At 42.3% G+C, this 27,980-nt stretch overlaps 2 protein-coding genes across 9 annotated transcripts in view; both read left to right on the plus strand.

Annotated features, from left to right (window-relative positions):
- Window positions 1–497: 497 nt before the first annotated feature.
- LOC146978758 (uncharacterized) lies at window positions 498–4,015 on the plus strand. Its single transcript, XM_085791653.1, has 3 exons — window positions 498–921; window positions 1,247–1,443; window positions 2,613–4,015. The coding sequence occupies exons 1-3, from the start codon at window positions 783–785 to the stop codon at window positions 2,736–2,738; spliced, it is 462 nt and encodes a 153-aa protein (XP_085647779.1). The 5' UTR covers window positions 498–782; the 3' UTR covers window positions 2,739–4,015.
- Window positions 4,016–5,538: 1,523 nt separating this feature from the next.
- The window catches only part of spire1a (spire-type actin nucleation factor 1a), a 29,385-nt gene continuing 6,943 nt past the window's right edge, over window positions 5,539–27,980 (plus strand). For all 8 annotated transcript variants that reach the window (XM_085791654.1, XM_085791656.1, XM_085791658.1 and 5 more), the window contains exons 1-8: window positions 5,539–6,001; window positions 9,968–9,999; window positions 20,773–21,033; window positions 23,627–23,752; window positions 25,719–25,793; window positions 25,921–26,085; window positions 26,212–26,298; window positions 26,986–27,115. In XM_085791654.1, the coding sequence (XP_085647780.1) occupies window positions 5,638–6,001; window positions 9,968–9,999; window positions 20,773–21,033; window positions 23,627–23,752; window positions 25,719–25,793; window positions 25,921–26,085; window positions 26,212–26,298; window positions 26,986–27,115 (1,240 nt within the window). In that variant the 5' untranslated portion in view covers window positions 5,539–5,637. The remainder of the gene's footprint in view (window positions 6,002–9,967; window positions 10,000–20,772; window positions 21,034–23,626; window positions 23,753–25,718; window positions 25,794–25,920; window positions 26,086–26,211; window positions 26,299–26,985; window positions 27,116–27,980) is intronic.

Here is a 27,980-nt window from a genome sequence, read left to right on the forward strand (position 1 = left end):
ATTTTTTTACAACTCAATATACCATGAATTATAATTTAAAAAAAATGTTTTTGGAGTTTACTCCTTATTATTTCTTAATCATCATCAACATATTAATAATCCTCTGAAATTAATAATAATAATAAATAATAAATTGTATTTATAGAGCGCATTTTCACCTGAAGAACAAGTCTCAAAGCGCTTACAATAAAGATTAGAAAAAAAAATAGAAAATAAAAAAAAATAGAAAAAAATAAAAAATAAAATAAAATAAAAAAGCTAAATTAGCAAAAAAGGCACAAGGACATTCTAAAAAAAAAAAAAAAAAAATTATGAGTGGTTGTGATGGGCATCGTGCACATTTGCATGATGATGCTGGTAGTGTTGGAGGTGGTGGTGGTGGTGTGATGATGCTGACAGAGGCTGGGCTTCATTTGGCCCTCAGCCTATCAGCGGATACAGTCTCCATCCCCCTCCTCCCCCCTTCTCTCTCTCTCTCTCTCTCTCTCTCTCTCTCTGGGTGACGCAGATAGCCCCGGTGTGTATTCACTCTGCTCAGCTGATGTCTGTGAGGAGCAGCATCAGCGACCACCAGCTCCTACACCACCACCACCATCACCACCACCACCACCACCACTAACAGCAGCAGCAGCAGCAGCTCTGGTGCTGATAATGGACACGGACGCCCGGATAGAGCTGCAGTAGAGATCCGCGGGAGGAGGATGATGATGATGCTGCAGCTGCGGTGAGACGAGTCTTGAACCGTGTTCAGTCCGTGTCAGCTGCGGCTACACCTGCCCTGGATGATTGTCCCGATGGGTTGTGGAGGGAGTCGGGCGGACGCGATCATCGAGCCGAGGTATCATGAGAGCTGGACCAGGGAGACGGAATCGACGTGGCTCACCAACACGGACGTGGAGACCCCTCTACCTGTAGCAAACAGTAAGAGCCTCGTCCTTTAATCTGCGCGTACCACAGGCCACACACACACACACACACACACACACACACACACACACACACACACACACACACACACACACAAACACTCAGTCTTCTAATATGATCAAACATTGCAGGTGGCTGCACTGCAAAGCTAAACGAACCATTCAAACACACAAGCAGCTGTCAACTCCAGACATAGATAGCACAGTTCTTGTTGCCTCTCCATTGTTGTGTGGTGTCCTTGTCTGGGTGAAGCCCTGGATGAGGATGTGATTGTGTTTCAAGTGATAACCCACTGGAAGTCCTTAACTGTTGTCCACAGGTAAAGCTCTGGAGGCCAGTCTGCGAGAGAAGAGGATGGTGAACACAGGCACCCAGTGTGGGAAGCAGGCCCTCACCACTACCACCACCACCACCACCACCACCTCCTCCTCCTCCTCCTCCTCCTCCTCCACCACTTCCTCCACCTCCACCACTGGCTCCAACCACCAGAGGAGAGCCAGACGCTCCTTAAGTGATGTAGGTATGACTGGCAGCAGGGCGCTGGCCTGTCTGACAGCTGGGAATGAACAGCAGCAGCAGCAGCAGCAGCTTGTCATAATCTACCTGTGATGCCACCAGGTTGCTCTGCAGAATCAGAATGAACTTTTATCTAGTGTTTTCCTGTCTGTAACAGATGTGCACAGATATGATAACTATGAAAACAGGGAATATAGGCATAATGAAGCACAATGAAAGAAAAGCAAATGCATACAGACTAGAGCTGGACAACAACCCTGCAGTGTCTATACATATCCCTGCACACTGCAGTGTAGCTATATGTACTGTAGCGTTAGAGCAGAAAGTGCTGGAGTAACTGCTGTCTGTGTGGAGGGATAATAAGTAATTCAATATACAGAGATGTAAACCGTATATTGTTTCAGTCGTGTTTTTAAATGTAAGGATTTTCATCCTGAAATCTAATTAATGTTTCTCATTATTCACTGACACAACATACAAATTGATATAGAGAAATTAAACACAATCACTGAATAATCATTAGTAGCAGGCTCTCAGAGGTGGTTTTTAGTGTGCGTATTGATGGATAGTGTACTGTATACTATTCATACAATAATATTCTCAAATATCTGTAATCAAATATCTGTGTTTGATAGTCTTGCCAATCAACAATTTTGGCCCTTCTTCTACACAATTAGAGAATAATAATTTCTCAAAAACATATTCCTGATATGTTCAACCACAACATTTACTTGTAGACGTATGTTTCTCTAATTTTCTGTCTTGAGAACTAACTGCACTTTAAAAAAAACTAAATGTCTGCACTGTTGTCTCCTCCCAGAATGCAAATTTCTGGGTTTTTAACATTAACGTAGAGGAGTTATAGAGACTCAGACAAACTGTCTATGATTTAGATTAATTCTGTCGTTGAGGATTTGAATGTTTCCCGTCCTTTACAAAACTCACCTGAGAATTCATAAACATCTACAAAATGAATTCCTCTGACCTGACAAATTATAATTTCAGCATCTCGTGAACAAAGACTGTTGTGCTTTATTTACTTAACCTTCCACTTAGGGGCAGCGCACCAAAGACTCAGGTCTCAGTGGGTCGTCTTCGCCCACTCACTCTCTGTCCAGTGTGGTGACATTTAAATGACATGACCTTCAAATTCTTACATCTTTCCACAGCAAACCACCCGTGACTCCAAAAGGAGGGCATCAAATGAGGCCAACGCGTTGTCTAAGGATGGGCAGTCAGTCAGTATCAACGGTAGTGGAGACACCGAACCTGGAAAAGTGTGTGACGAAAGATGAAGAAAGGCTGAGACTCTGGGAAAAAGAAGATGTCCGGAGCTGCGAGGAGTTCGGTAGAAGATGGGATGGTGGTTTACAGAGTGTGCAGATGATGTTTGCCAGTGACTTTGCAAGATCTTGGCTGTCGATCTTGGTGATTTACAACATAAGCTCCTGCGTTTGTCTCCGCCCAAAGATCTCGGGATGCTGCATCTTTGTTGTTGCCATTGCAAATGCATGTGTGAAGCAGAGAGTGGTTCACGATCAGTGTTCACACCCTCCACCATGCTTTTCTCCCACGGTCAGGGAATGTGCCACTGTGTTAAGCCAATTTTAAGAAACAGACCGTCCCATATGCACATGATAATCACAGTCTGCACATCAGATGTTTTGTGTGTGGGGCCTTCCTCAAGAATTAGCTTCAGTTCTTTGTGCAAGTGTATTCCTTTTGTTGTGAATGACAAACAAAAGTGTGGGAACCAATGACGATGCTGTTTGACCTAAGTCAGTGCTGTGAATGATTTTCATTTAGAAGAACCTGAAGTGCTGTTTAGAAGCTGTGATTGGGAGGTTTGAGGCTTAAAGGCTGAAAACTAACTTTCCGGCCTTCAAAAGATAAAGAAACAAACACACCCGCATGTGCCTATAACTTATTCAAATTAAACTGCTCCTATGTTGATTTGTTTATTTTTTTAAACTTTGTTGGGTATTGTGTTTTTCCATTTTTCTTGCATCTTCCTTTATGTTGTATGATTTTACACTTTATCGTTTACCTTAACGTATTGTAAAAATGTGTCATTTGTTTGGCTTACGCTGATCTGCATGTGTAAATCAATCACAAATTGATTCAGCATTGGTGAGAACTCTCTACCCAAACATAATCAACAGCAAACAGTTTGAAATAAAATTATTTAACCAATAGACATGGAAATTAATCATCAGGATAATGAGATGAACGGCCAGCAGATGGCGCTGATGACCAGCTGGGATATATTGCTACTGATGATAACAACCACTTTAAGAAAACCATTGCTTTCATAGAGGATGTTGTCTTCTGCTCTGCAAGAAAGTAATTGAACATCAACCTGTCGGTCATGTCTTGTCAGTAAATTCAGAGTCTGGTTTGGTATTTGATGCCTATGATAGCACTGAGATGGTAATGGTGAAATGTGTACATGCAGGCCAACTTTGTTTTGTGATGGAAAAGAAAATTGAAAATTGAACACAGGATCTGCCACAATGTCATGTTCTCTTCTTTGTATTAAAGTTGTTGTCAGCTTCTTCAGTTGTGAAACCCAAGTGATATGTGTGTGTAATCATTTCTCATTACTGAAGCAGCAGGTAACAGCTTTTAAACAGGCAACAGTAGACCAATATCTTGCTTTATGTTATTAAAAATTAATCTATGGATGTATTTATACATATCTTAAAGACCTAAATACATTTATAGAGTAACATCTTCACCAAGCCCACAATCACAGCTCATTTAAATAAGTTTACTTGTTTACTTATGATAATCATATTTAAGTAAGATCTGTGAAAGTTGTATTATTTTTATGTTGAAAAAAATCCCTACAGAAAAAGTGGTGTGAAATATATTATTTACAAGAAGTGTTTAAAAAATGAAATAAAAATAATATATGTCCACTTACATTATCATCATTACCAAATAATTTGATTACAGCAGTTGTTACCAGAAAAAAATTAGTTAGTTGAGATTCTAATTATGCCGTTAAATAATAGCAGCCATTAGCCTGCAGGCTAAATAATTAATAGCACATATGTTTAATACAATGATGTAAAATCTTGATGTGATTTGATGTGATGTGATGAACAGTCAGGAGATGGAGCTCTGGTACAGAGAATGTATGCAGTAAAATTTAATTTAAAAAAAGTAAAGGGAACTGCCCAAGTTATTCTACTGTCTGAAATAATCAGCATAGGTCAATATAAGCAACAGACAGTGGGTGAAATTATCCCCTATTTTATGTGGTAATATTTTAGTGAATATATACTCAGTTACTAGTAAATGTCCTGCGTTTCAATCTAATTTCACGTCTTAGGTATGAACAGTTAAAATTTCAAGAGAATACACTTTTTTAAAAAATTTATATTGCAGTGGTATTTTGTGCATGTACTTAGTTTATGTATGGAGATACATTTGTGTCTTTATTATTCAATCCAAAGAAAGTTGATTTAAACAAAAAATATATTTTCAATCAAAACAAACTTCACTTAAATAAAAAAAAAACCTTTTCAATAGTGCTTGAATGCAAGAAAATATTTGAAACCCCAAAAATTGCGTTTGAACCCTTTTTTTTCTTTGATTGAAAGTTGTTGTTTTTTAATTGAAGTGAGTTATTATTTGATTGAAAATATATTTTTTGAAATAAAGACACAAATGCTATATCTCCAGTTGCAGCACCATATGATAAAAGAGAGAAGAGAAAGGCCTACGTACAAACAAGAAAAATAAAGTGCGTAAAAGTAGCTAGATGACAAAACAAACAGGTAAAAGACATTTCTTTTCTTATTTTATGTGGAAACGTTTTAAAGCTTAAAGAAATATAAAAGGCGGGAAATGTAGAAACTCAACAGTCAAATTTCTGTTTGTGAGACTTTTATCGACACACACCTGGTTAATGGCCATTAATTAATTTCCTCTTCCTGTTGCAGGTGATGGTGATGACGAGGCAACTTAAGCGGCGGGCAGCGGGACCGCGCGGAGCTCTGCCAGCGAACCGCCCGTCCGCGCGCCCGTGTGTCTGCCACAGTGAACCGTTGCTGCTGGAAACAAACAGCTGAGAGCAACGACCAACGTCTGACCGACCGACCGACCGCAGGAGGCTCTGGAAACACTGACAGATCAACACACACCTTCTCCCCTTCCTTTTATCTGCTCATGATGGTCTGACTGAGCATGGCCAAGCGACCGGGGACCGACGACGGGATGCTGACTTCGCCGACCGTCCTCCGGGATTTCTCCGCCGACCTGAACGCCGCGGATGTGACCATGGACTGCGGCGGCGGCGGCGGCGGCGGCGACGGAGCCGAGGCGGTCTCCTTGGAGGAAATCCTGTCCCTGTACAGCCAGCCGATAAACGAGGAGCAGGCGTGGGCCGTGTGCTATCAATGCTGTCGGACTTTAGCCCAGAGACACCGGAGGAAAGGCTCCAAGTCTGCCGGTGCCTCCGCCGCCGACTACCCACGGAGGATCGAGGGACCCGGGGATGTGAAGATCGGGAGAGACGGGACTGTGGTGCTGCACTTTGAACACGGCACAGGTAAACGAACCGAGCCCCGGACACAGGTGGTTGGTTGGTGGTCGGGATTTATCCTCCGGCGTGTCTGCTTTTTAAATACCCGCACAGTGAGTGACTATCGCCTCCTCAACAGGCGGCCAACAATGAAGCATTTTTTTTCCTTCGCATCCCTCGCAGGCCGAGCGGAGCATCTCCACAAAGAGGCCATGTTGTTGTGGCTGTCTGCTTCAGGCCATGTGGTGAATTTGTTTACAGACGCCCGATGCGGTCGTTATTAATGCACCATAGATCACCACAAAGCCTCTGGCAAATCATAAAGAGCAAGACAAAAAACTCTGTTATCCTACACGATTTTGTTATCACAACAAAACCTGGTATTTATATGGTGGTTCATAATACTGGTTCATTCATATTGGGGGGCTGTGTCAGCAAGGCTCGTTCAGACAGAGGAGGGGGCTGCATGTATTTTAAATTCATGCTCCTGCAGCAGTCGGTTAGCTTCAGTAAACAATGAACCATGTGATAGGGTAGATTCAAACTGCAGAGCACCTTGGTATATAGCTACAGAGTCAGGAGCCAAATACAGATGACTCATTATGGTGCTGCTAACAGCCCCATTAGTTGTGTTGTGACATTTAGATAAAGACACACAGGTTAGTGTTGGGACGGAATTAAAGGTGTAGTGATGCAGTAGCTCAGGGCAGGTGTTTGGTGTGGGCTGCATCATGTCAAACACAATCAAACACATTTAGTACAGTTAAATGAATAAGGATCACAGCTAGCATGCACACAGGCTGGATGAAGTGCATGCCTTTGGAGGTCCAGTGTGTTTCACTTTAGTTATAGAGTGAAAAAAATGATAAATGATGATGATAAAAAAAATTTTGATCAGTCAAATAACACCAGATAAGTAAGCAGCAACATTTCATAACCTTTTAAGTACTTTTTAATCAAAAATTGCTTCTGACCTTCTTGAATTTGACATTTTTTGTTTTTGTACATGTCCATGATGAGGAAGTTAAATGCCATTTTGGATTTTTGGACTGTTTAAGCAACATGAAGCTGTAGCATGGGTCTGACACTTCACAAGCCAATTATATATCTTTTAAATGAGAATAATCAGCACTAATTTGCTTGAAAGGCAGTATAAAGCAATCCCATCCCCCTTTGACTTGGATCTGCCGTCTAGTGTGGACTATCACCTGGAATGCAAGTTGAAATACTTAAAATAAAAAAGAGAGAGAGAAAAAAAGACTATGTTTGCTGACCATGTGGTAAATCTGGTGTAAAATAGTCCCAGATTTGAAAACCAAGATGAATCTGTGTCCTGTGACAGTGTTTCAAAGACCTTGTCTCTTTTTAACTGCACTACATCAAAATGTGGGATCTTGGGTTGGAAGGAGGAGGAGGAGGAGGTGTGGATGTCAGCAGAGCCTCGGGCACCGAGGGCTCTGCTTTCTCTCTCTCTCTCTCTCTCTCTCTCTCCCTTGGGAACCTATTAACTATCCTGCCTCTTATCCCCCCTCCCCACCATCTCTGTGTTGAGCTGACCCCTCGGCCCAGCTCTCATTCATCACAGTACACGAAGCTAACCACCAGTAATGTTTGCTTTATTTGTTTTCATGCGAGGAAATGACTCTTCCAGTGCGAAACACACATACAGTCAGTGCTGCTGAGTGTCTCGGCACCCCCCAAAAATAGCACAAACGTGATGATTAGATGCAGAAGCCTTTTAGAAGTCTGATTGCAGATGAGTTTTGGAGATTATGGGGAGAGTCCGTCGCTGCTGCTCCTGTGGCGAGTTGCTGCTGAGAGGTATTTTGGGACAGCTTGGCCCTGTCCTGATTCTTATTAGGCCTGGCGATGAGAGAGATGTGAGACTTATTAAGCCTCCAGTAGCTCGGCGGCTAGTTTAAGAGGTTATACTACTCCAGCAGAAAATCAACGCTTACGCAACCTACGTATGTCCGGCTGCACATGAGTCAGTGACAAGGTGGCACGGTTTGGCCAGCACCCAGATCACCAGCCGTCAAACGCTGAGCTCTGCAGCCCGAGCCATACGCTGCCGCCGCCGCTGTGGTCAGCGGATCAAGTCACCTCGGCAAACAAGGAAGTGTTTATTTTTGTGACGCATTGCAAACACAATCAAACTAATAAGCAGGATGAAGTCCAAGTGGAGTCTTATTTTAGACTCGATTGATGCAAGATGTAGGTACACCGCCCCTGCTGCAGTCAGTCCCATCAATTCACATGGAGCGTGCCGCTGAATATATTCTCTCACACTCCACCACGTTGCCTAAAGGAAGAGGGCCATGCCTGAACGCTGCATCAAGACGAAACTTGTTTACCCCAAGATTTTCAGTGATTCATACCTACAGTGCAGAGTTTTCTCCTCCATTTAAGTTGATTTGGTGCATGCAGTGTTTTAACTGGAATGAGATTCATTCATGCAGTTGATGTGGTTGATTATCTCATTATCAAATGGGTTTGAGTAAGGATGGATCATCCGCGCCGTCTATATTTGTTTATTAGATTGGAGGCTAGTGACGGATCAAAGATCAAACTTTTGCCATTTTATCTGGTAAAATAAATAACAATCTACTCGTTTGTATCCCCCTCTCATTCTCTCTCTCTCTGTGAAACCTATTTAGTGGCACAGACATCGATTTTTCTTTTGAATAGCGTCTGGGTGACACTGCCCACTGCTCCAAATATGCTCTCTGTGATTTACTTGCCCTAGGAGAGACAAGGGCCCTGGCCAAGCCACCTCTCCCTTTGCCGGGACAAACAGAGGACCCAGTGTTTCCCAGGATGACCGCTGGTGGATGGATGTTTATTTTTTTTCTCCTGACTGTTGGTTGTAATTTATAGTGACCTATACGAAATAGAGCCACACCATGAAACATATCTGCCAACATGTCTTTTTAGTTTTATAGGGAAAAGAAAAACAAGAGTCTCGTCGTGTAATGGGAAATGACTCAATCACTACCTCCGCTCACAGAATTTAAACTCTGTGGCGCTCACATTCAGACCAAAGTGTCTCATTTATTCGGGGTCAACTAATCTCAAACTCTGGAACGGTGTGTGTGTGTGTGTGTATGGTGTACTTTAACCCCTGACGTTGCTCTCACCAACCGTCATCTTTTGTTCAGCACTGATTGCTTGTGATTACACGTCATGTATGGTATTAAATTGATCAGTGTGTGAAAGGGGGGGGACTTAGCTTTTGTACCCAGCATGGTAATCTTATGTGAGATATGTATTGGAAAGCTACTTGGACCAGGAGATAAGATTGTCAAAGGTTTATGTCTCTGCTCCAACAGAATGGAAAAAGGAAGGATTGCTTTCTCGTCCATATAGGTTCTTATTATCCTCTGTACTTTTTAAGAGCAGATTTGGAGTGAACCTCAAAAGCTAATGCACCACATTCAGCCTCGGAGGCAGTCATTTGTTTTTGGAAAGGTCACAGACGGTCAAGGTTGAGGTATTGCTTTTATTTTTATTTCCATATTGAGAGAGCTTTCCAGGATAATGGATAGAGAGCAGTGGTTAGACGCCCCCCCTCCACCCCAATCCCCCCATCATGCATGAACTGTCATGTTACCACAAGCAGCCCCCTGTGGCAGGTTTTGACACCTCACTTTGCCTCAGGCGGCGTGTGCAGCGGCTGCAGAGAAAACACGATCATTTATTCACTCACTCGTTTTCTAGTCATCTGTATTGCTCTCTTACATCTCCTCTCTCTGTGTGGCTACATCTAGTCTCCACTCTCGCACGTGAAGTTAATATTTTATATTCTGTGACACTGTGTGCGACATTCACTTGAAAATACCTTGTATAATTGTACAGTAAATGCACATTATAGTTCAATGGGTGTGTTTGCGATGTTGGTTGATTGTTACCTATAATTACTTGTGCTAGTAATAACCATTCTCAGCATTACTGGGTGTAACTAATACATTTTTACTTTATGTTCTGTCATTGCAGATAAATACCAATCGGCACCCACGTCATTAGCGGTAAGTTTCTAATCAGCCTCCAAGTTTTACATTAACTACACTTCAGTGGTTTTATGATACTCAAGATATATTCTGCTTTTTTTCTTTCTTCTTTTTACATAAAAGTTTGGGTTAATGCAGTTGTCTGATTTCCTTTGACTTCAAATCTGTTATGCATTTAGTTCACTTGTCATGCTGACTCAGGCAGTACTATTTCAGAATCTGTTTTCACAGCTTGTCCACCGCGGATGCTATTAGTGCGCAATCACACCAAAAATAGGCCTGTGAGGACCTGAAGAAAATTGTTCCCTCTGCCTCCAGCCAGAGCAAGATGACATTTAAACATTAACTGGAAAGCTGTAAATTTTGGATGTTACGTTTTTTTTCTCTTTAGAAACGGATATAAATCTAATCTGTCTGCCACATCAGCACAGTCAAAATCTAGATGTCACTTCTCAGCAGGTGCCAATGGGATCTACTCTCCTAGATTTTTTCCTTCCGTGTGTTGATATGCAGGCACAAAATAAACTTTCAGAAACATAAACTCAGCTTTCAGCACCTGTGCAGAGAGTTTTAACCAGGAAAAAATCATTATTGCCCATTCAAATAAAACAACATGCACGGCATCCTTTCAAGTGTTTTTCCTCAGACTGAGCCCTGACCTGTGATGGACTACGCATGAGTGAGTGGAAGTGAGCTGAGCTCCATACAAATGTCACTCTCTCTACTTAGTTTTGAAGTTATTGTGTGTGCCGCACTCTGATGCAGAAGAGCACGTCTCTGTCCCTCTCTTTTTGTTCATGAGTGCATCCCATTTTTTAATTATTATACACTAAAACACCAGCGCCAAGAGCATGTGAAGAGACCAGTGTCTGTTTGGCCAAGTAGGTTACAGTGTATAATGTTGGGAGGGGAAGTCTCGCTCTGAAGGATTCATTATGTGTACACACAGACTAATTCTACTGAGTCTCTTTAACAACTCTGAGCAGCCAGATCCACTTTCATGTTTGTCTTGTTAGTTCATGTGATCACAGGCATGCACAGCATGAGTGTGTTTCCGCATGGCTTATTTGGAAATAATTCCTCTGCCTCAGCTGACAGTCAGAACAGATGTGAAATCTCATGGCTGAATAGTGGCTACTCGGCTCGCCGCTGAACTGTTGACGTCAAAATATTAAGCACGGGTGTTTTTCCCTCCTCACACTTTAACCTTTGCTCATCACCTACTACTACTTCTTACAGTATCTTTAATGATGCTGGACTGCTAAATAGACAGTGGGTGTTTGCCTGTTGCTGGTCTCATTGAAATAACACCTTGCACAATTGTTATTGGATATCAGTGTGATGATTGTACAGAATCAGCCCTGTGTGTGGTTAAACCTTGAGTACACACCTTGTTTTACATTTTCATTTTAGTCCTGCTGATTGATCTATAGCTTGAACACAGATAAAATCAGCTGTCACCTGTGTGAGCTCTCTGTCAGAGTCGGTGGCTTTGCTGAGACTTGCATGCTGGAAAAGGATGAAGGTCTCAATCTCTCGGCTGGTTGGTCAACTGCTTCGGTCCAAAATGAAATAAATTAACAAATCATAGAGTTTTGGACAGACAGAGAATGAAGCTCACTGACATGGATGATCCCTGACTTTTCCCTTGTGCCAGGTGTGGAGTTGTAGGAGAAATTGTCAAAAGTCTGGAGATATTTTTGCCCCTGCATGCAGTAAATATTAGAATGGCAGACGTATTGCTGCAAGTATAATTTAAATCATTAGCTAATCTGCCTATTGTTGCCTCAATTGATTAGGTCATTGAAATAACAGTAAATATTGACATTGTGTTACAGTTTCTAGACGCCCACAAATCATCTTAAAATGTCTTGTTTTATCATTTTACTGTACGTGTTAAATGTTTCATGTGTACACTATTATTCATTGATCAAAGTCAAATGCTGATTTTCTGATCACTGGCGGCTTTCTAGTCTTGTCGTTGTTAGGATACTAAAGTTGCAGACTTGTTTTGTAAAATTCTCATTTTTGTGTGCTGCTTGGTGTAATTTTGTTTTTCTGAGAAGCCGCTAACATGAACTAGATGATCTGTAAATTTGGCCTGGCACTTTTCCATGTGACCCAATTCCATTCAGGTCATTTTGTGGAAATTGATCTAATACACGCAGCCACTTCATAAACACAGTTTTGCCATTTTAAACGGTAATTCAAAGAAGCGCTTTCCTCGGCCACATTTTGGCCATCGGCTTGTGTGTCTCATGTTTTTGTGCTTGGTGTTGGTTGTGTCTCAGTAGTACCCAAGTAGGTGAGTCAGCCAGCTAACCACTCTCATACCACTACTTCTCTACACTTGAGTGTTTTGGAGCTAATCACTGACTCGGTTAGTGTTGACCCACTTTCCCTCGCTGACACCAAAGCATCAAGTCATAATCATCACCAGTGACAAAACAAATCATTTCTTACATTAAATTTGGTCACGTAGCCTTTCTCTTCGGCTGCTGTCCTATCGTGTTGGTGGTTGGTGGTGAATACGTCTTGCAGGAAAATGATTTCTTTATGTGGAACGTGCACCTTATGTTGCGTCCTATAGGACAAGCTTAACCCAGTTTGTCCCCTGTTGAAGATTAAGGTGAGATTAGTTGTAGTATCCTATTACAGCTTCTACAGTTTGCCAGATCTACTCACGCCCCTGTAGCTCAATTTTGGGCCAAGACCATTAGTTTGCCAACACAATACACTAAAGCTAAAGCCTTGGATTTTGAAATGGATCCTGATAGACTGAGTTTCAGATGCCAGTCAGTCGGTCAGTAGGTGGCTCAGGTTTATTTTTTTATGTGAAATATTGTTGAACCTTGTGTTTCTCACTCAGACCTGTTCCTTTTTTGTTTTGTTTATTTTCAGTCAAATTCAAATCCTTTTAAACTTGGGGCTGTATTTGGATGTTTTGCTGAGTCTCAGTATAGTACAGTGTACAGTAGTGGCTTCCACGCTGCAGCTGGTTGAACAGTGGCTGCATGTGTCTGCATGTGAGGCGTCTGTGTTGAGTGTGTGTTTAGTGTGTGTGTGCATATCTTCCCTTACAACAGCCTCTGGAGACTATGAGCTCCGTCTCTACCAAGACCGACTCGCACTCTTGTCAGCTCTGATGTCAGTGTGAGTATTTTGAGAGGAGGAAAAGTGAGATTTTTTCGGGGTCAGTTGTCTGCACGCTTGTTTGTCGACTCGGTCCCTGCAGTGAGTGAGTGAGTGGCACCTAGTTTGATCCCTGTATGCCCGACATGTATCAGTGACCTCATTATGTTACATCGCGCTGTTATTCCTAATCACTCAATTGATTTTTGTGACACATAAGCACCCATGCATCTTAGATTACAGTCCCCAAGGTTACATTTCTGCCTATATAGGGATATTCACAGCAAACACAAAGCCAGTTTATTGAGTCGATCGAACTATGTGAGTCAGGGTATTCTATTTATATCCACAAGAGAAAAAAAAAATCTATTCCTCATTTTTTCCCCCTCCTGTCAGGCCTGAGAGATGAAAGTTTCCTCGTTAGTGAACCAACTTTATGAAATTACCAGATGAATACCTCAGATGTTTTGCAGCAACTCCTCAGCGGTTTTGTGATGACAAATTTGTTTTGTGTTAAGGAGCCAGGTTTTTCTCCTCAGTCATAAAAAAAAAAAACCTGTCTGTCTGATTGAGTCCTACAGTGTTTCAGGATAAACTCAATAAGAAGGAGCTGGGTTATTTTGCAGCTGGGGAATAAGGGCTTCAGTGATGCAAACTAGTTTCTGTGGATTTATCTTTTCTGGCACACACAACAAGTGCATCATGTGTTGCTAAGACTGTGGAGCTCTGAATAACTGATGGTTCACAGTGTCATGCGTTGTGAGTGTTTTTGTGAGTTTTACATTTTTTCAGTCCTCCCTCCCTGCATTCCTCAGCTTTTATGCCCGTACGTCACATGGATGGTTAAGGAATGATGACACACAAAGTCAAAGGTGGATGTTTGATGCAGGGGGACGTTGTCTCGGTCCTCAGTCGACTTGGATGCAAACTCAACAGTTTCCTTTTTTTTTCCACCCACAAAAGAGCATGAAGAGATTTTTTTTTGGACCGTGACGAGATGTGAAAGAGCAGCATCATCTTCTGTCCCGCTATGACTGATGATAGTGATGCTGCGGCCCGGGAGGAGACGTAGCATCCGCTCCTGCAGTGAGAGGCCTCTAGATTTAGCGCCGGTTATGTAACTGTCTGTGTTGTGATGGCTTTGCTCTACTACTGCAGCAAAATGCTGAAGGCTGCTTATCCGACTGCTCTGTGAACTCAGATGGCCACACTGACGCCTCGGGCTGTAACTGCAAAGAAAGAGAGAGCGTGATGGTGTAAAGGCAGACCCAACAGTGATGTCAGGCCACTTACAATGGCCTGTATGTAACAAATACAGCTTGACGGTGAGATGGTGATACTGAGTTTAGGAGTAGTTTTAGATTTCTGTACAAACTGAGCTGGTTGCAGGATCCAACGGTACATAAGCCTGGTTTTTGTTTCCTTTCTCATGTGCTTGTGTGAGAGAGTTAATGGTGCTCTTACACACAAATAGTTCATTCTTATCCCATCTGCGCACTGGTTGACTCATTGGTTCTTCACCGATCATAGGCACGTGGTCTTGTTCTGTTTGACCAGCTTCAATATACAACTACACTGCCCTTGCAATTTGACACACATTTTGCTGTTTTATTAAAGGCTCAGTGACAGCAGAACTGAAACATAAAGTACACTCAATTTATTTAACTTGATCTAATCATAAAGTCTGCATGTAAATAACTTTTTTCCAAGCAGGTTCTGGCCACAAACACGGCACAGGCAGAAAAACTCTCCACACAGTAGCACACAGTCTTAAAGGTCTGGAGCCACATGAGTTGTAACTTTACTCATGAGTGACCCAACTTGTTCGCTCGCTTCTGTGAGATTCTTGGCCTGGGAGGACACCAAACAGATGTTTCAAATTACATATCCCTTCTTATTTTGTTTGGTCATCAAAAAGCCTGTGTTTAAGTGTACAGCCTGACCCATTTAGCTGCTTAAGTTGAGGAAAAAAACATTACATTACTCCTAATTTTATTTATTTTAAGGCACTAAGAAGGTCGTGCTTTGAGGAAAATGTGCACTAAAGGGATAAGGATTTTCTTTTCATATGTTGTAATGTATTAGCTTTCTTTTTTTTACTTTTTTTTTGTACTAGTTAGACTCGGGCTATGATGTTCAGGATTTGACATGACCACATCTCTTCCCTCAGCAGACAAAGGTTATTCATGAGTAAAAGATTCTTCTTGTATTCGTCATTGATTCTCAAGATGCAGCATCTCCGGTCTGCATGGGAAGTGGAGCCTCGCTCGTATAAAATAAGTCATTGTTGGAAAATCACATCTTTTACCTCGGTTAGTAATGTCAAGCTCAGTATCGCTTATTTGTTAACGGAGCGTGAGAAACGTAGCTGGTGAGGGAGGCTGCAGTATTTTCTAAATGGAGTTAAAGATACAGTTTTCAATAGGATTTGCACATTGATTCTGAGTTGTGTATATTTTAAGCTTATACTTCTCACTGTTATTCTTTGTCTTAGGAAATGTAGCAGGATGAGTCATCTGGGTGTTTAAGACGCATTTGGAAACGTAGGCGATTTTTACGTGATACTCGAGTCGTGGTTAACTTGAGACTCACCGGTGGAAACATGTGTTTGTGTGTCTCATCCACTGTGGCATGCATCCACCTATCCCGGGTGGGGTCAGTCTGACTTCAATTAGCGGCTCGCTACAAAACATGTACCTGAGACCCAGCAGTGGGTTATCTGCTTGTCTTTACCAACTGTTTACCCGCATACTTACGTCCTCCGTCACGCTCCTCCTCTGCTTTGCCTCCTTGCCCCATTCCTCTGAGTCACAAGTCTCCATATGAGATTGTGATGTGTAATTGGAAAATCAAGCTGAATTTTCCCCTCTTTTCTCTTCCTCTCTCTCTCTCCCCTCAGTCAGCCCGGGCACCAGACATAAGATTGAGTGAATAGATGTTCTAGCTACTGTTGAGCCACTGGATAGTTGATCATTACAAGTCATTTCTGTGTTGGCTGGGCAATTGGATTTAAACTATAACTGTTGGCTGAATCTGCTTTTGCCCCGCCAGTGGAGCACATGTTCCTCATTTAGAAACATAGACTAATGAAACTTGCTTAAATTGGACATGGATTCAAGAGGATTTTTCCCTCACGTGATTATTAATGTTGGTTTACTGTTACATGTTTCAGTGCACAGTAAGAAGACGCCCAAGATGGCTCATGAATGAGACCGTTTGTGCCGTCTGTCACTCCAGCATCCCCTGCTACCTCCTCCCATTACAGCGCATGTTGTCCTACAGATGGATTATAAGGTTACATAATAAGACACCAAGGAATAGGATATTCATTTTAGCCCTGGAACAGGATTATCAGCTGCACATAGAGATGGTTGATAAATGATAACGGTAAAATTGATCGTTGCCCAGAATAAATACAACAGATTAGGGTCGGGGAAATTCTCAATAAAATTGTTTCCACTTCATCGCATTTGTATTTTCAGGCACTGGAGAGAGACAGAGAGAGAGAGAGAGAGAGAGAGAGAGAGAGCCAACAGACAGATCTGGGATTTATCCATAAATAAGAGAAGCACAATCCCATGGCAGTTTCTAGTGACACAAATACAGAAAAACTGGCAGGATGACATCGTGTACTGCTAAACTGTGTTAACCTCTTTCAACACAAAAAAAGATGAATAACAAGAAATGTTTATAAGTTATTTATTCAGTTTTATAATTTTCAGTGATTTATTATTTCCCACAAGTCAAATCCTTTGTAACATGAACTCCTCACCTTTTTCTTCTTAGATCAAGTACAAGAAGTAGACAGGACCAGAGTCATTCCTGTGCAGTGAAAACAATGTTTATAGACACACAGAGATTAATTCCTTTTTTATGGGTTGAGAATAGCTTAAGGTAAATACATATAAAAAACAAAACACAACATTGACAGAACATTGAGAAATGTGCAAACACATGCACTGGTTTGCTGCTGTGGCTTCATTCCTTTCTTCAGAGGAACTTATAGTCCATTAGTGTCATTACACAGTACATGCCGGAGCTCATTTCAGTACCTTAATAAAGCAATTTAGAAAAAAATGCTTCGAGGTGTAACTTGTTTTGGCAGTGAACCCTGCAGCTTTTCCAAGTTTTACCACACAAGGTTGAAAACGGCTCCGTGTTGAGTAACAGTGGTTAGATTTCATTAATTGATAACTCGATTTTAATGCAGAAAATATGTGTCTTAATAATGTCTCTAGATAATAGGCTAATGCTGTCATGAAGAAGCACATGCTGCTCACTGAGTGTTTGCTAGTTAGTCATATTCACAATAATTAAGTAATTTTCTAACTGATCAGCATGAGCTAGAGCACAGTATGAGGTCAAGTCCCAGTCAAGCTGAAATCCTTTGTGTAATTTACCTGAAACAGGTTTGTCAAAACCTGCTCTTGGGTTTGTCATGAGCTGTGATTAACACGTTTTCAGGTTTTTATGATATAATAATGTTTGGAACAGACATCTTAAGGCTCAGGCTAGTTTAGACAAGACGCGTCGACGCTGTCCTGTCAATCACATAATGATTTTTTATCCTCCTTTGCTGAAGGCAATGAGGCAATTGTGCTGAGTCAACACCCCTCCCCTCTGTGTGCTACACACCTAGACACACTGTTCCCTGGCACCAGCAGCAGCCATGCCCATCAGCACCAGTTTCACCCACAGCCACTTTGTTTTGCTTTTGGACACCTCCCTTTTTCAACAATGTGGCGCCATTCCTGTCATAAGAACATACAGTTGCATTATGTAGCACATGTTAGCGCCGATAGGTGATCACATCATTACCTCAACAAAACCACTATGAAGATGCTTTGAGGTGGTGTTATTGTTATTGTTGTGACTACATTTAACGTCACATATAATCGAAAACATAATTGATCAGAGACATTTTCAGTTTAATAATAGTGTGGTAAAGATCTCTTTGATTAATGAATTAATTGTTTTAATGGAATAACACAGTCATGTAGAATCAGTCAGTGTTAGTCAGGACTAATAGTCTAATAGTTTTATTTGGAGTATACTATAAGGCTTGTTTTCTTTCTTTACTGCAGCCATTGCATTGTTTTGTAAGCCTCCTCTACAGTGTGAGATGACTGTGACCTGTTGCAGACTGTAAAAACAGAAACTTAAATCCATCATTGCGAGCGATCTGACCACAGAGCAACAGAAACAAACACACAGCAGGCAGCAGTTTCTATTAGGTATATCCACACTGCAAACACTGTATCCACAGCAATTGTATTCCGACACAACCCTGTTGTTTAAAGTCCCACTCCCGCGACCCTTTTCGGCCATTTTAAAACCAGCTCACTAGCCATGCACATTAGCAATGCACCTCTGGGGGGTGGGCGGAGACTGCGCTGCTCTGCACCCGCCCAGCCACCTCCTCGCACCCCACCCCCCCGCTTGCTGACAGCTGGACATTGTACAATTACAGATTCAGCGCGTTTAACGTAAAACTCCACACTGGGATTCGATCCCAGACTGGTGCATAGTCCTTGCTCACAGTGCAAGCTGCTCTACCAGGTGAGCTATACCTATTATACCTTAACAGCTACACCGAGCTGTGAAGGCTTTCACCTCTGAGCCAGATGCAGAGCGGGGCGGGAGCTTGTAGCACTAGTGCCCTCCCCTGGAGCTGTGACACCCTCAACTCCAGTCTTCCTGAAACTGCCAGTTTGAGTCTGCCATTGGTTCACAGCAGTTTGAAGGCAGAAAAACTCTGAAATGCAATTTTGCACTTCCTTCTCTGCTGATAAGTGCTCTAACACAAGAAAAATGCCACAGGAACATGTGAAAAGCTCAGAAAACACGATTTTCACGGGAGTGGGTCTTTAATATTATAGAAAACATTGAAGGTGACTGTACAATAGCGCGCTGGAAACTAGCTGCAGGGATACAAGCGACAGTATATTTTAATAGAGGGAGAATGTGCCCTGTGGAGCTTACGTACACTTATATCTATAGGTTATATAGGTAGAGATCATCACCATCATCGTAGTAGTAATAATAATAATAATAATAATAATAATAATTCATTTAATTTATATAGCGCTTTTCAATAACCCAAAGACGCTTACAAAGACACAAAAGAAACAGGGTAGAGACCTACAGGGGGAGACGAGGGAGAGACAGTACACAGTGACACATTAATGAGCGAGGTGATGGAGAGACCGGCTATGGGTAGGGGAGGTCATAGGCTTGGGAGAAGAGGTACGTTTTTAACCGGGACTTGAATGTGGGGAGTGAGGGTGAGTCGCGGACAGATGGGGGGAGAGAGTTCCAGAGTCGGGGTGCAGTACGGGAGAAGGCTCTGTCGCCGAAGGATTTGAGTTTAGATATGGGTGTTGTCAGGGAGAGAGTGGAGGAGGATCGGAGGGCACGGGTGGGGCGGTGGGGAATGAGGAGGTCAGACAGGTAGGGGGGGAGGCCAGGTGGTGGAGGGCTTTGAAGGTGAGGAGGAGTATCTCGACTAATACTGGAATAAATGACAGCCTAACAGTAATTATTGACTGAATCAGTCACATAAAAACTGTTAAAATAAAGGATTGACTTATAAGAAATGCCTAAACGATTACTTGACAGCTCTACGTCCATATTATATAAGATGCTATTAACCTGATTTTCTTCTTTATCACTGGACTCAGATCGAAGTCATTTTCTGCATCACTAAGTCCTCAGCATGCTGTCCATTTTTATTTATTTATTTATTGTCCCCAGCTCATCTCACTGCTAAACACTTGTTGACCTGAGATCATTGATGATTATTGGTTAGATTTAGTTGTCAGGGGAGGACACATGAGCATCAGAGCCAAGTGGACATGCTGCAGTGAAAGAACAACTTTGTCCCAATTTTAGCCCGGTCGTAGTTAGAGACATTAAGACGAGCTACAACAAGCTGCAAAAAAAAAAATTTAAAAAAAGATGGGTCATACTTTGCTTATTAATGAGGGGAAGTAGTGATGAAATGAAATCATCCTCAGATTATGGAAATAATCATGCTGTTTGGAGGAACACTGTGGCCCTGTTTCACATCTGGTTTGAGGACACGAACTGTCTTCTTGTCTGCTCAGGTGAACTCAGTTTGCTGTAGATAAGAGTTGTTTATCTAACTAAGACAGCGGTGCCATGAAATTTGGTGCATTTCATGAGGATGTGCAGTAATTATAAGAGCAGCAGGGGCAGAGAAAACACATGGGGAAATGAGTGACTGTCAACTGGAAAGAACACTTAACAGCCAGCAAACAAATACCAGACAGGAGAAAACTTGCTGGTATTTTTCATAAAATAATTACTACCCTCAGGGTTGAGAAAATACATTTTCTTGTCAAGGAGAATTAAATTCCTGACTGATTTCATTTGACTAGAAAAACATGTCTGCACCAAAATGAATAACCAAAAACAGAAATGTGGCTGGGCAGGTGTGGCGGTGAACAGTTGCAATAATGATGTATATTATTGTGTTCTAAGAAAAAAATAAAATCTCCCTTTTTCTTTTGTGGACATACAGTAGTTCAGTATAAATAAACTGTGAGCAAAAAGAGTGAAACCGATTGAAAGAAGCGATTGTATCTCAGCAGCACGCGATAACCATATCCGTCATAACATCCGTCATCTGTCCCACAGGTTATCGACTCGCTGGGCGTCATGATCTACAAAGCTCTGGACTATGGCCTCAAAGAAAACGAGGAGCGGGAGCTCAGCCCGCCGCTGGAGCGCCTCATCGATATGATGACCAACATCGAAGAGACAGAGAGCGACCCCTGTCCAGACGAGGGCTACGAGGCCACGGAGGAGGAGGACGAGTGCGAGGAAGAGGAACTTGTCCCCGCTACCACCACCACCGGCACAATCAGCAGCATCCGCAGCTATCAAGACATCATCTCGGTATGTTGATAGGGGGTTTGAAGAAACAAACAAGTCAGTGAGGATGGAAAAAATACAAAAATTAGTAAAGTGTGCAGTTTAAGCTACGCTGCATGTTTTCTGGTTTACCTGGTGCATTGTGAGCGATGACAAAGTGACAGTCCGTTGGTCTGCTTGACTCCATTTCATTTATTTCAAGTCTCGCTGCAGCCGGCCCTGTTTCGATTCCCCCGGTGGCCCTTTGCTGCATGCCATTCTGCCCTCTCTCTGCCTCCCCATTTCCTGTCTCTCTCAATTATCCTATTGATTACCAAAATAACCATAAAATGCTTAAAAAAACACTTTGATAATATCCTGCAACAATTCAATCAATCAGTCGTAGAGTCGGGGATCAGGCTGAAGACGATCCATGACAGATGGAAATGGCGCAACAAATTGTCACTATAGGCGTATTAAATGTGCAGATTCTCATATATCCTGACCTGCATGTGTTTAAAAACTGAACCATCTGCCTGTTCCCCGCCTTTTTTCCCACGTTCCTACATCCGGTGTGTTGTAGACGAAGCAGTGAATCCACACGTCATCATCGCCAGCCCAGCTCCAGACAAATTCCCCTGATAGAGGCTGTCATGCAAGTAGCTCCTGTATATGAGCCTGGTAATTATAGCAGTGTAAACACACTGGTATTTGGGGGAGAATAAGCTTAGAAACTTTCACAGCTTGTTCCCACTAAGTAATGAACCCCGGCGTACAACACAAACGTCAGGTCTGTTTGCTGCCAGCGCGGGTCCAGTCTGGCCCCTAATTACCCCAACAATGATCCTCTTGAGTGTGAACCGCAACTTGTTGGTATGAGATGGTCAGATTAGGTAACTGCACATTCCTGACTAACCTCTGTCCTTCCCTGTACTTTGCAGTTCTGTCAGACAGAGGTAGGTGGGGTCAATTAGGGTTTGATGAAATGTGAAGCTGACCAATGATGGCAGGAGTGGCTGGTGAAGCGTCCCAGTAAAACGTGGGATAGCTGCATGTTGAATGTGCCAAATCCGTCTTCTTCAGGGCTTCGGTGGAATAGAGTGAACCGAGGCGTGGCTAGACGAGCTGTCGGCCTCTCACCAAAACTGTCAATCTGTTTTAGTGCTGGTGATTGCTCGGCTCGCCCAGATTTCACACACCACGAGTCATCGGTTTGATGCTACATCTGCACACTCATGTTGGCACTTTTGCTTTCATAATATGTTTTTGTTTTAGTGCTGATAAAGATCATAGTTTTTGACATAAACAGCGGAAACTACTGATTCAGTGCCATTTCTGTCTTGTCAGTAAATCTATAGTGGTATCATTTTACCTGTGAATTTCCCTTTGCCGTCACGGAAGAGGACACCTTTTGTTGACTCAGACATTCCTGTGGCCCTGCCCAGCCCACCGGCAGAGCACGCAAATATGTCATTCATCTGGATTCCTCCTTTTGTTGCCAGAGAGATAATTTGACAGCTCTTCTATTACTTTGACAAACTCTTTATATAATGGCTGTCAAATACCACAGAGGTGAACTCTAGATGCTTTGGTGATACCTGGCAGGCAATGTTGCCGCTACTGGACGGGCAGGTCCACACACACTGTTGAATGTTATACTTCTACTACTACACACTCTCAGTGTTTTTTAGCCACACCTGTGACTTGGCTGTGAAGATGGTTATGTTGTGTCTGTATACGTGTGATCCTTTCACTTTCCCTCTAGTGACACCATGAGGTGACCTTTTTGGTTTTCAGTTAAAAAAAAAATTGTCAAATAAACTGGCACAAACAGTCCTGCCCTTCACAGGATCAAGTGTTTTCATCTAGTTCAATCATCAGGCTGATTGGTTTAATTTAACCAGTGATTGGGTTTTATGACCACATAATGATATTCCCTTTTGCTTCAGGTATGCTTTGTATTTGGGGCCAATTACAAAGTGTTAGCATGTTAATAACACAGTAAATTTAAGATGAGCATGTTGGACATTGTTAGCATACCTAAAATGTTAGGTTAGTATTTGTTTAAAGCACTGCTGTGTCTGAGCTGCAAGCATGGTTTTAGACTCTTCTTGTTAGTATATGATTTGAATTTGATGGAAAATGTAAAGTCAATGGTTTAAATGAAAGTGAAAGCTGTAGCAACTTTGCAATCAAGTCTAACTGAAATGTTGAATGTGTATTATAAAAGGAAAAGTTAAACCAAAAAGTAAAGGTTGCAAGCATTGATGTAACTGTATGTAGTCAGTTAAGTTTAAATGATGCTTATTGTGCATGTCAAGGTCACGTTTATTTATGGAGCACCTTTTTTACAACCGAGGTTGACCAATGTGCTTTACATAAAATAAATAACAATAAAATTTCAGATACATTCAACACACAAAACAACTTTTGTCTCACACAGTTCCGAAAGCCTGGGAGAAAAGTTTTCAGAGAGGATTTAAAAGTCTCTCACGACCGGATATGCACCTGTAAACTGTCCCACAGCTTAGGGGCAGGGCAACCGCCGCAAACGCCCATTCGCCTCCAGGTTTAGTTCATTTCTATTTGCAAAATATATATATATGATAACCCATCTTTTCCCTTTCTCCATCTACAGATATGTTCCTCCCACCTGCCCAGTCCATCAGACGCTCCCTGTCACTACCAGGCTGTGTGTCGCGCTCTCTATGCCGAGACCCGGGAACTGCGCACCTTTCTGGAAAAGATCAAAAGTGCAAAGGAGGTAAGAAACTGCTGCATCATCCTGAACTTGTAAGCTACTGCCAAGTCTGAACAGTCGAGCACAAACACAAACAATGACATCATTGATAACAACATAACAAGTAAGTCTTCAGTGCTTATTTAATGAGTAAGTTTGACACTCACTTTTAATTACTGTCACTCATTCTCAAAACCAGGTGGAAGGGGAAACGTTTGTTTAGAAGTGCAGGGATGGGAAAGTACCAAATGTCTCTTGCCCTCAGTGGCTCCCACTCTGCTTTGGTATGTGGCTGCTTTAGAAATCAGATGGTTAAATTAGGATCTGTTAGTCCAACAGGGTTTCTGTTGCCGAGAAAAGAAAAGTGCCTGAGCGGTGCCCAGAAACAGCACAATAACAACCAAACAGCCCATAAAGCGGCGGTGATGGTCCCAGAAGGACTGAGACTGCGCGTGACCCCCCTCGTCAGGCCAACGGAGAACTTGGCCAAACTCACCCTGGCATCAGGACACTAGCTCACTGGCAGACTGATTCCTGTAAATGAAGAAGTGGAGTATGATTAATGAGGGATCCCCTGTAGAGCTTGTGCTTGTTGCGCAACTGTTCGCCCAAGAGTTTGTTTATTTCATTTAAGACGATTAATTAAAAAATCATCCGTATGAAAAAACACACTGTCACAGCCTCTACAGTGAACAGTTGCAGCCTAATATCAGCGTAGCTTTACTGTACCTTGCACACACTGGCTGCGACTTCCGCATGACTCATGTAAACAGTCTTATGCAACGTATGGTTATAGAATCAAGTGCAACATTATTACAGCAATTTAAGGAGCTTACAGGGGGGGAACCACCAAGCTACAGAGGTTTACTTCCTGTCGCACTGAATGCCTGCGGATAATTGATAATAAGTAACCATACACAGTACCACACATGCTTACAAATTAGGAGGCTAGTCAGTGAGTCTGTCTTTGAGTGTTTCTTTTCTTGCACTTGTTTTTTCGCCAGCGCAGATCAGCTCTTTCACACTGAAACCTTTTTTAAAAATGAAAAGTGTCAGTGAGAGACATCACATGTTTAAAAGGGTGTAAGATAAGTTGGCAGCAGCGTTTAGCTATATGAAGAGACTGATCAGATAAGCAGGAAAAAGAATTAGTCTTGCGGTGAAGGAATGTGTTCCAGCAATAAAGATGGGTGTGGATGAATTATGTGCAAAGATGATAAGGAGGAAAGCAGCCGAGGCTGTCGGCACAGGAACTTCTGATCGAAAAGTCTGACGAGCAGTGATCTCAAGTGATTATGTTATATTCAGTTACTTTAATGAACTTGGGCTGAACTTGAGACAAGAGCCTTTTTAGATCTGTAGAATATGAAGAAGAGTTAGAGTGTGTTAGTAATGAAGCTAAACTGAGGCCCTCGGTCCAGTCTGAGTGGCTGCTTTGTCTTCCTCAGTCAGTACATATTAATGTCTGAGGTAAAAAAACAAATTAGGACAGGACAGTGGGACAACATGTTAAAAATACACACAGTAGCTTCTTGTTTCCCATGTCCAGGAGGATTGCCTCATGCAGCTGACTTTATGTGTACAGAGGACGGATGCACATGTCCAGTACATCAACAGGGAGGAGTTGACATCTGAAAACCCAGAACTTCCAATAATCAGCTTGTTCAGTGAAGATACAGCAGACATGCATTAATAGCAGTTATTAGTTCGACTATTGACTTGCATTTTCTCCCCTCTGGTCCACTGTCACTGTGGGACCAGACAAGATATCGACCTGCTCATGTAAAACAATATCCATTGATGAATTAACCAGACTGCTATGACAATATGGGCACATTGCCCAGTGTCCTTAACTCAATTCCAGCCCCAGTACTGTGGACACATTGGTACATCTAGAGTAGCATATAATAAGGTTAAAAAACAAATTTTGATTTTTTTTCTGCCTTTCCCCTCCGCCCTCTTTCTATGTTCTTCCTCCTTTCTCGACTAGAACCTGCGGAAAATGGAGAGAGACGCACGTGAGGACCCCGTTAAAGACCTCAATGAGCTGCAAAATGCAGACTGGGTAAGGAGAACGACTTGACTGCGCCAAGCACCGCAAGACTTAAAATGTTTTGGGAATTACATAAAATGTACACACAGGTGGTGAATGTGGCTGTAACAAGTGTCTTTTTTTTTTTTACCCCCATCAGGCACGGTTCTGGGTGCAGGTGATGCGAGATCTACGACATGGTGTGAAGTTGAAGAAGGTGCAGGAACGGCAGTACAACCCGCTGCCCATTGAATACCAGCTCACGCCCTATGAAATGCTGATGGATGACATCCGCTCCAAACGTTACAAACTGCGAAAAGTCATGGTGAGGATTTCACGGTCCTGCACAGGCCCACATCTTCTTTTGCATTTAATTTGCACTGTCTTGTGTGTGTGTGAAATTGAAATCTCAGGTGTCATGATGTTAAGTGCATGTGTTTGTAAATGGCAGGTGAACGGAGACATCCCTCCAAGGTTAAAGAAGAGCGCACATGAAATTATCCTGGACTTCATCCGGTCACGACCGCCACTCAATCCTGTGAGTAGGAACACAACTCGGTGCCATTGGTCTGTTCCCCACTCAGCAATTTTCTTGTTTGGAAGTATACAGCGTTTAGTTTGCAGTAGAGATGCACGATCCAGTTTTTTCCGATCCAATCCGATACCAATATCTGGGCTGAGCGTATCAGCCGATACCCGATACCGATACTACTGTTGAATGAATGAATGAACCGTATACCTTGCCATGTGAGTGAAGGCATCAGGCTTCAGGCTTGACATAAACATTTAGCCTTGTTAAAAAAAAGGTAACAAATTAACACAGATAGAAATGTACTTAATATTATTTATTAACAAATAACTTTATTTATAATAAGTGTACATTAGCAGCAAAAAGAAATAACACTAACTAATAAAAGTCTACTAATAACACTAGATCGCTTTAACTGTATTGCTGTGTATGATATATTAATAAAAAAGAAATGACTGGATCGGAATGCTGGATCGGCCTCATTCATCCGATATCCGATCCAGCTAATTAGTCAATATCGGAGCGGATATCCAATCCGGGTATCGGATCGGTGCATCTCTAGTTTGCAGTACTACTAACGCCTCATGTATTTCCATCAAAGCAAAACATTTAGAGACTGACTGATCATCTTCAATTACACTTGGGTTTCCATGGTGACCACAGTCAAGTGCTCACCCCCTGTGCTTGCCATGGCAGGTCGCGGCCCGTAAACTGAAGCCCCACCCTCCACGGCCCCGCAGCCTCCATGAGCGTCTGCTTGAGGACATCAAAGCTGAGAGGAAGCTCAGGCCCGTCTCGCCGGACATGCTCCGCAGAAGTCGTCTGGGTGAGGCTCTGACACAGACGTGGTGATGATGTTGTTTACGTGCTATAAATAGTGACACAACACCCTCCTGGACGTAACTCTTTTCTTACGCAAATAGTTGTACTTTGTGTGTGAACCCTTTTGTTGTACGTGGAGTGAAGCCCGGCTGCGTGAGTGTGGCTGTTAACCTTCGGCTGCTTTTTATGAACCAACACTCAAGACAAAAACCATTAACCTCCACTTAATCATTCTTAACCGCATCCGTCATGATTGCTCTAACAGCCCTCTCTTCCCGCATTGATCTGTTCGCTTCATCAGAAGTGTCGCAGCAAAGATAACTGTGTCTGTAGCTGTGTGCCATCAGTTGTTTGTCAGACCTCCACTGTTGTTGTTACTTCTTTGGACCGATGAGTCTCCAGTTTAAACTTCATTGACAATAATATAACTCTGTTATGTAACACTGCCTGTTGTGGTTTTCCTCACAAGACCCAGCAGAGCAGAGGTCACTTAGGGTTGGGTGGTCATAATTGGCCAATTGGAAATAATGTTTTAAAGTATTTAAAAGCTTTGATCAGATAAAAAATTTCAATTATTTTCCCAGTCGGTACCATACTACTTTAAATACAAGATGCCCTTTGTTTAGGGCTTTAGGAGGATAACATACAGCTGCTGTTACATAATCATACATATGGACAACACACGTTTTCTGAAACATTTCCTGTTTAAAAAGTTAAAATTCTATTATTTTTAGAAACGGACTATGATGTGAATGATAAACATTTTATAAATTTGGATGATTCACTGTCTTCATCATCCATTTTAACTCTCATGGATTTCTTTTTCTCCTTCTTTGCTTCCATTTCCTCTGTTTTTTTTTTCCAAACAT

The sequence above is a fragment of the Trachurus japonicus genome, chromosome 11 (assembly GCF_045865225.1).
Source record: "Trachurus japonicus isolate A0001 chromosome 11, Traja_1.0".
NCBI classification, from domain to species: Eukaryota; Metazoa; Chordata; class Actinopteri; order Carangiformes; family Carangidae; genus Trachurus; species Trachurus japonicus.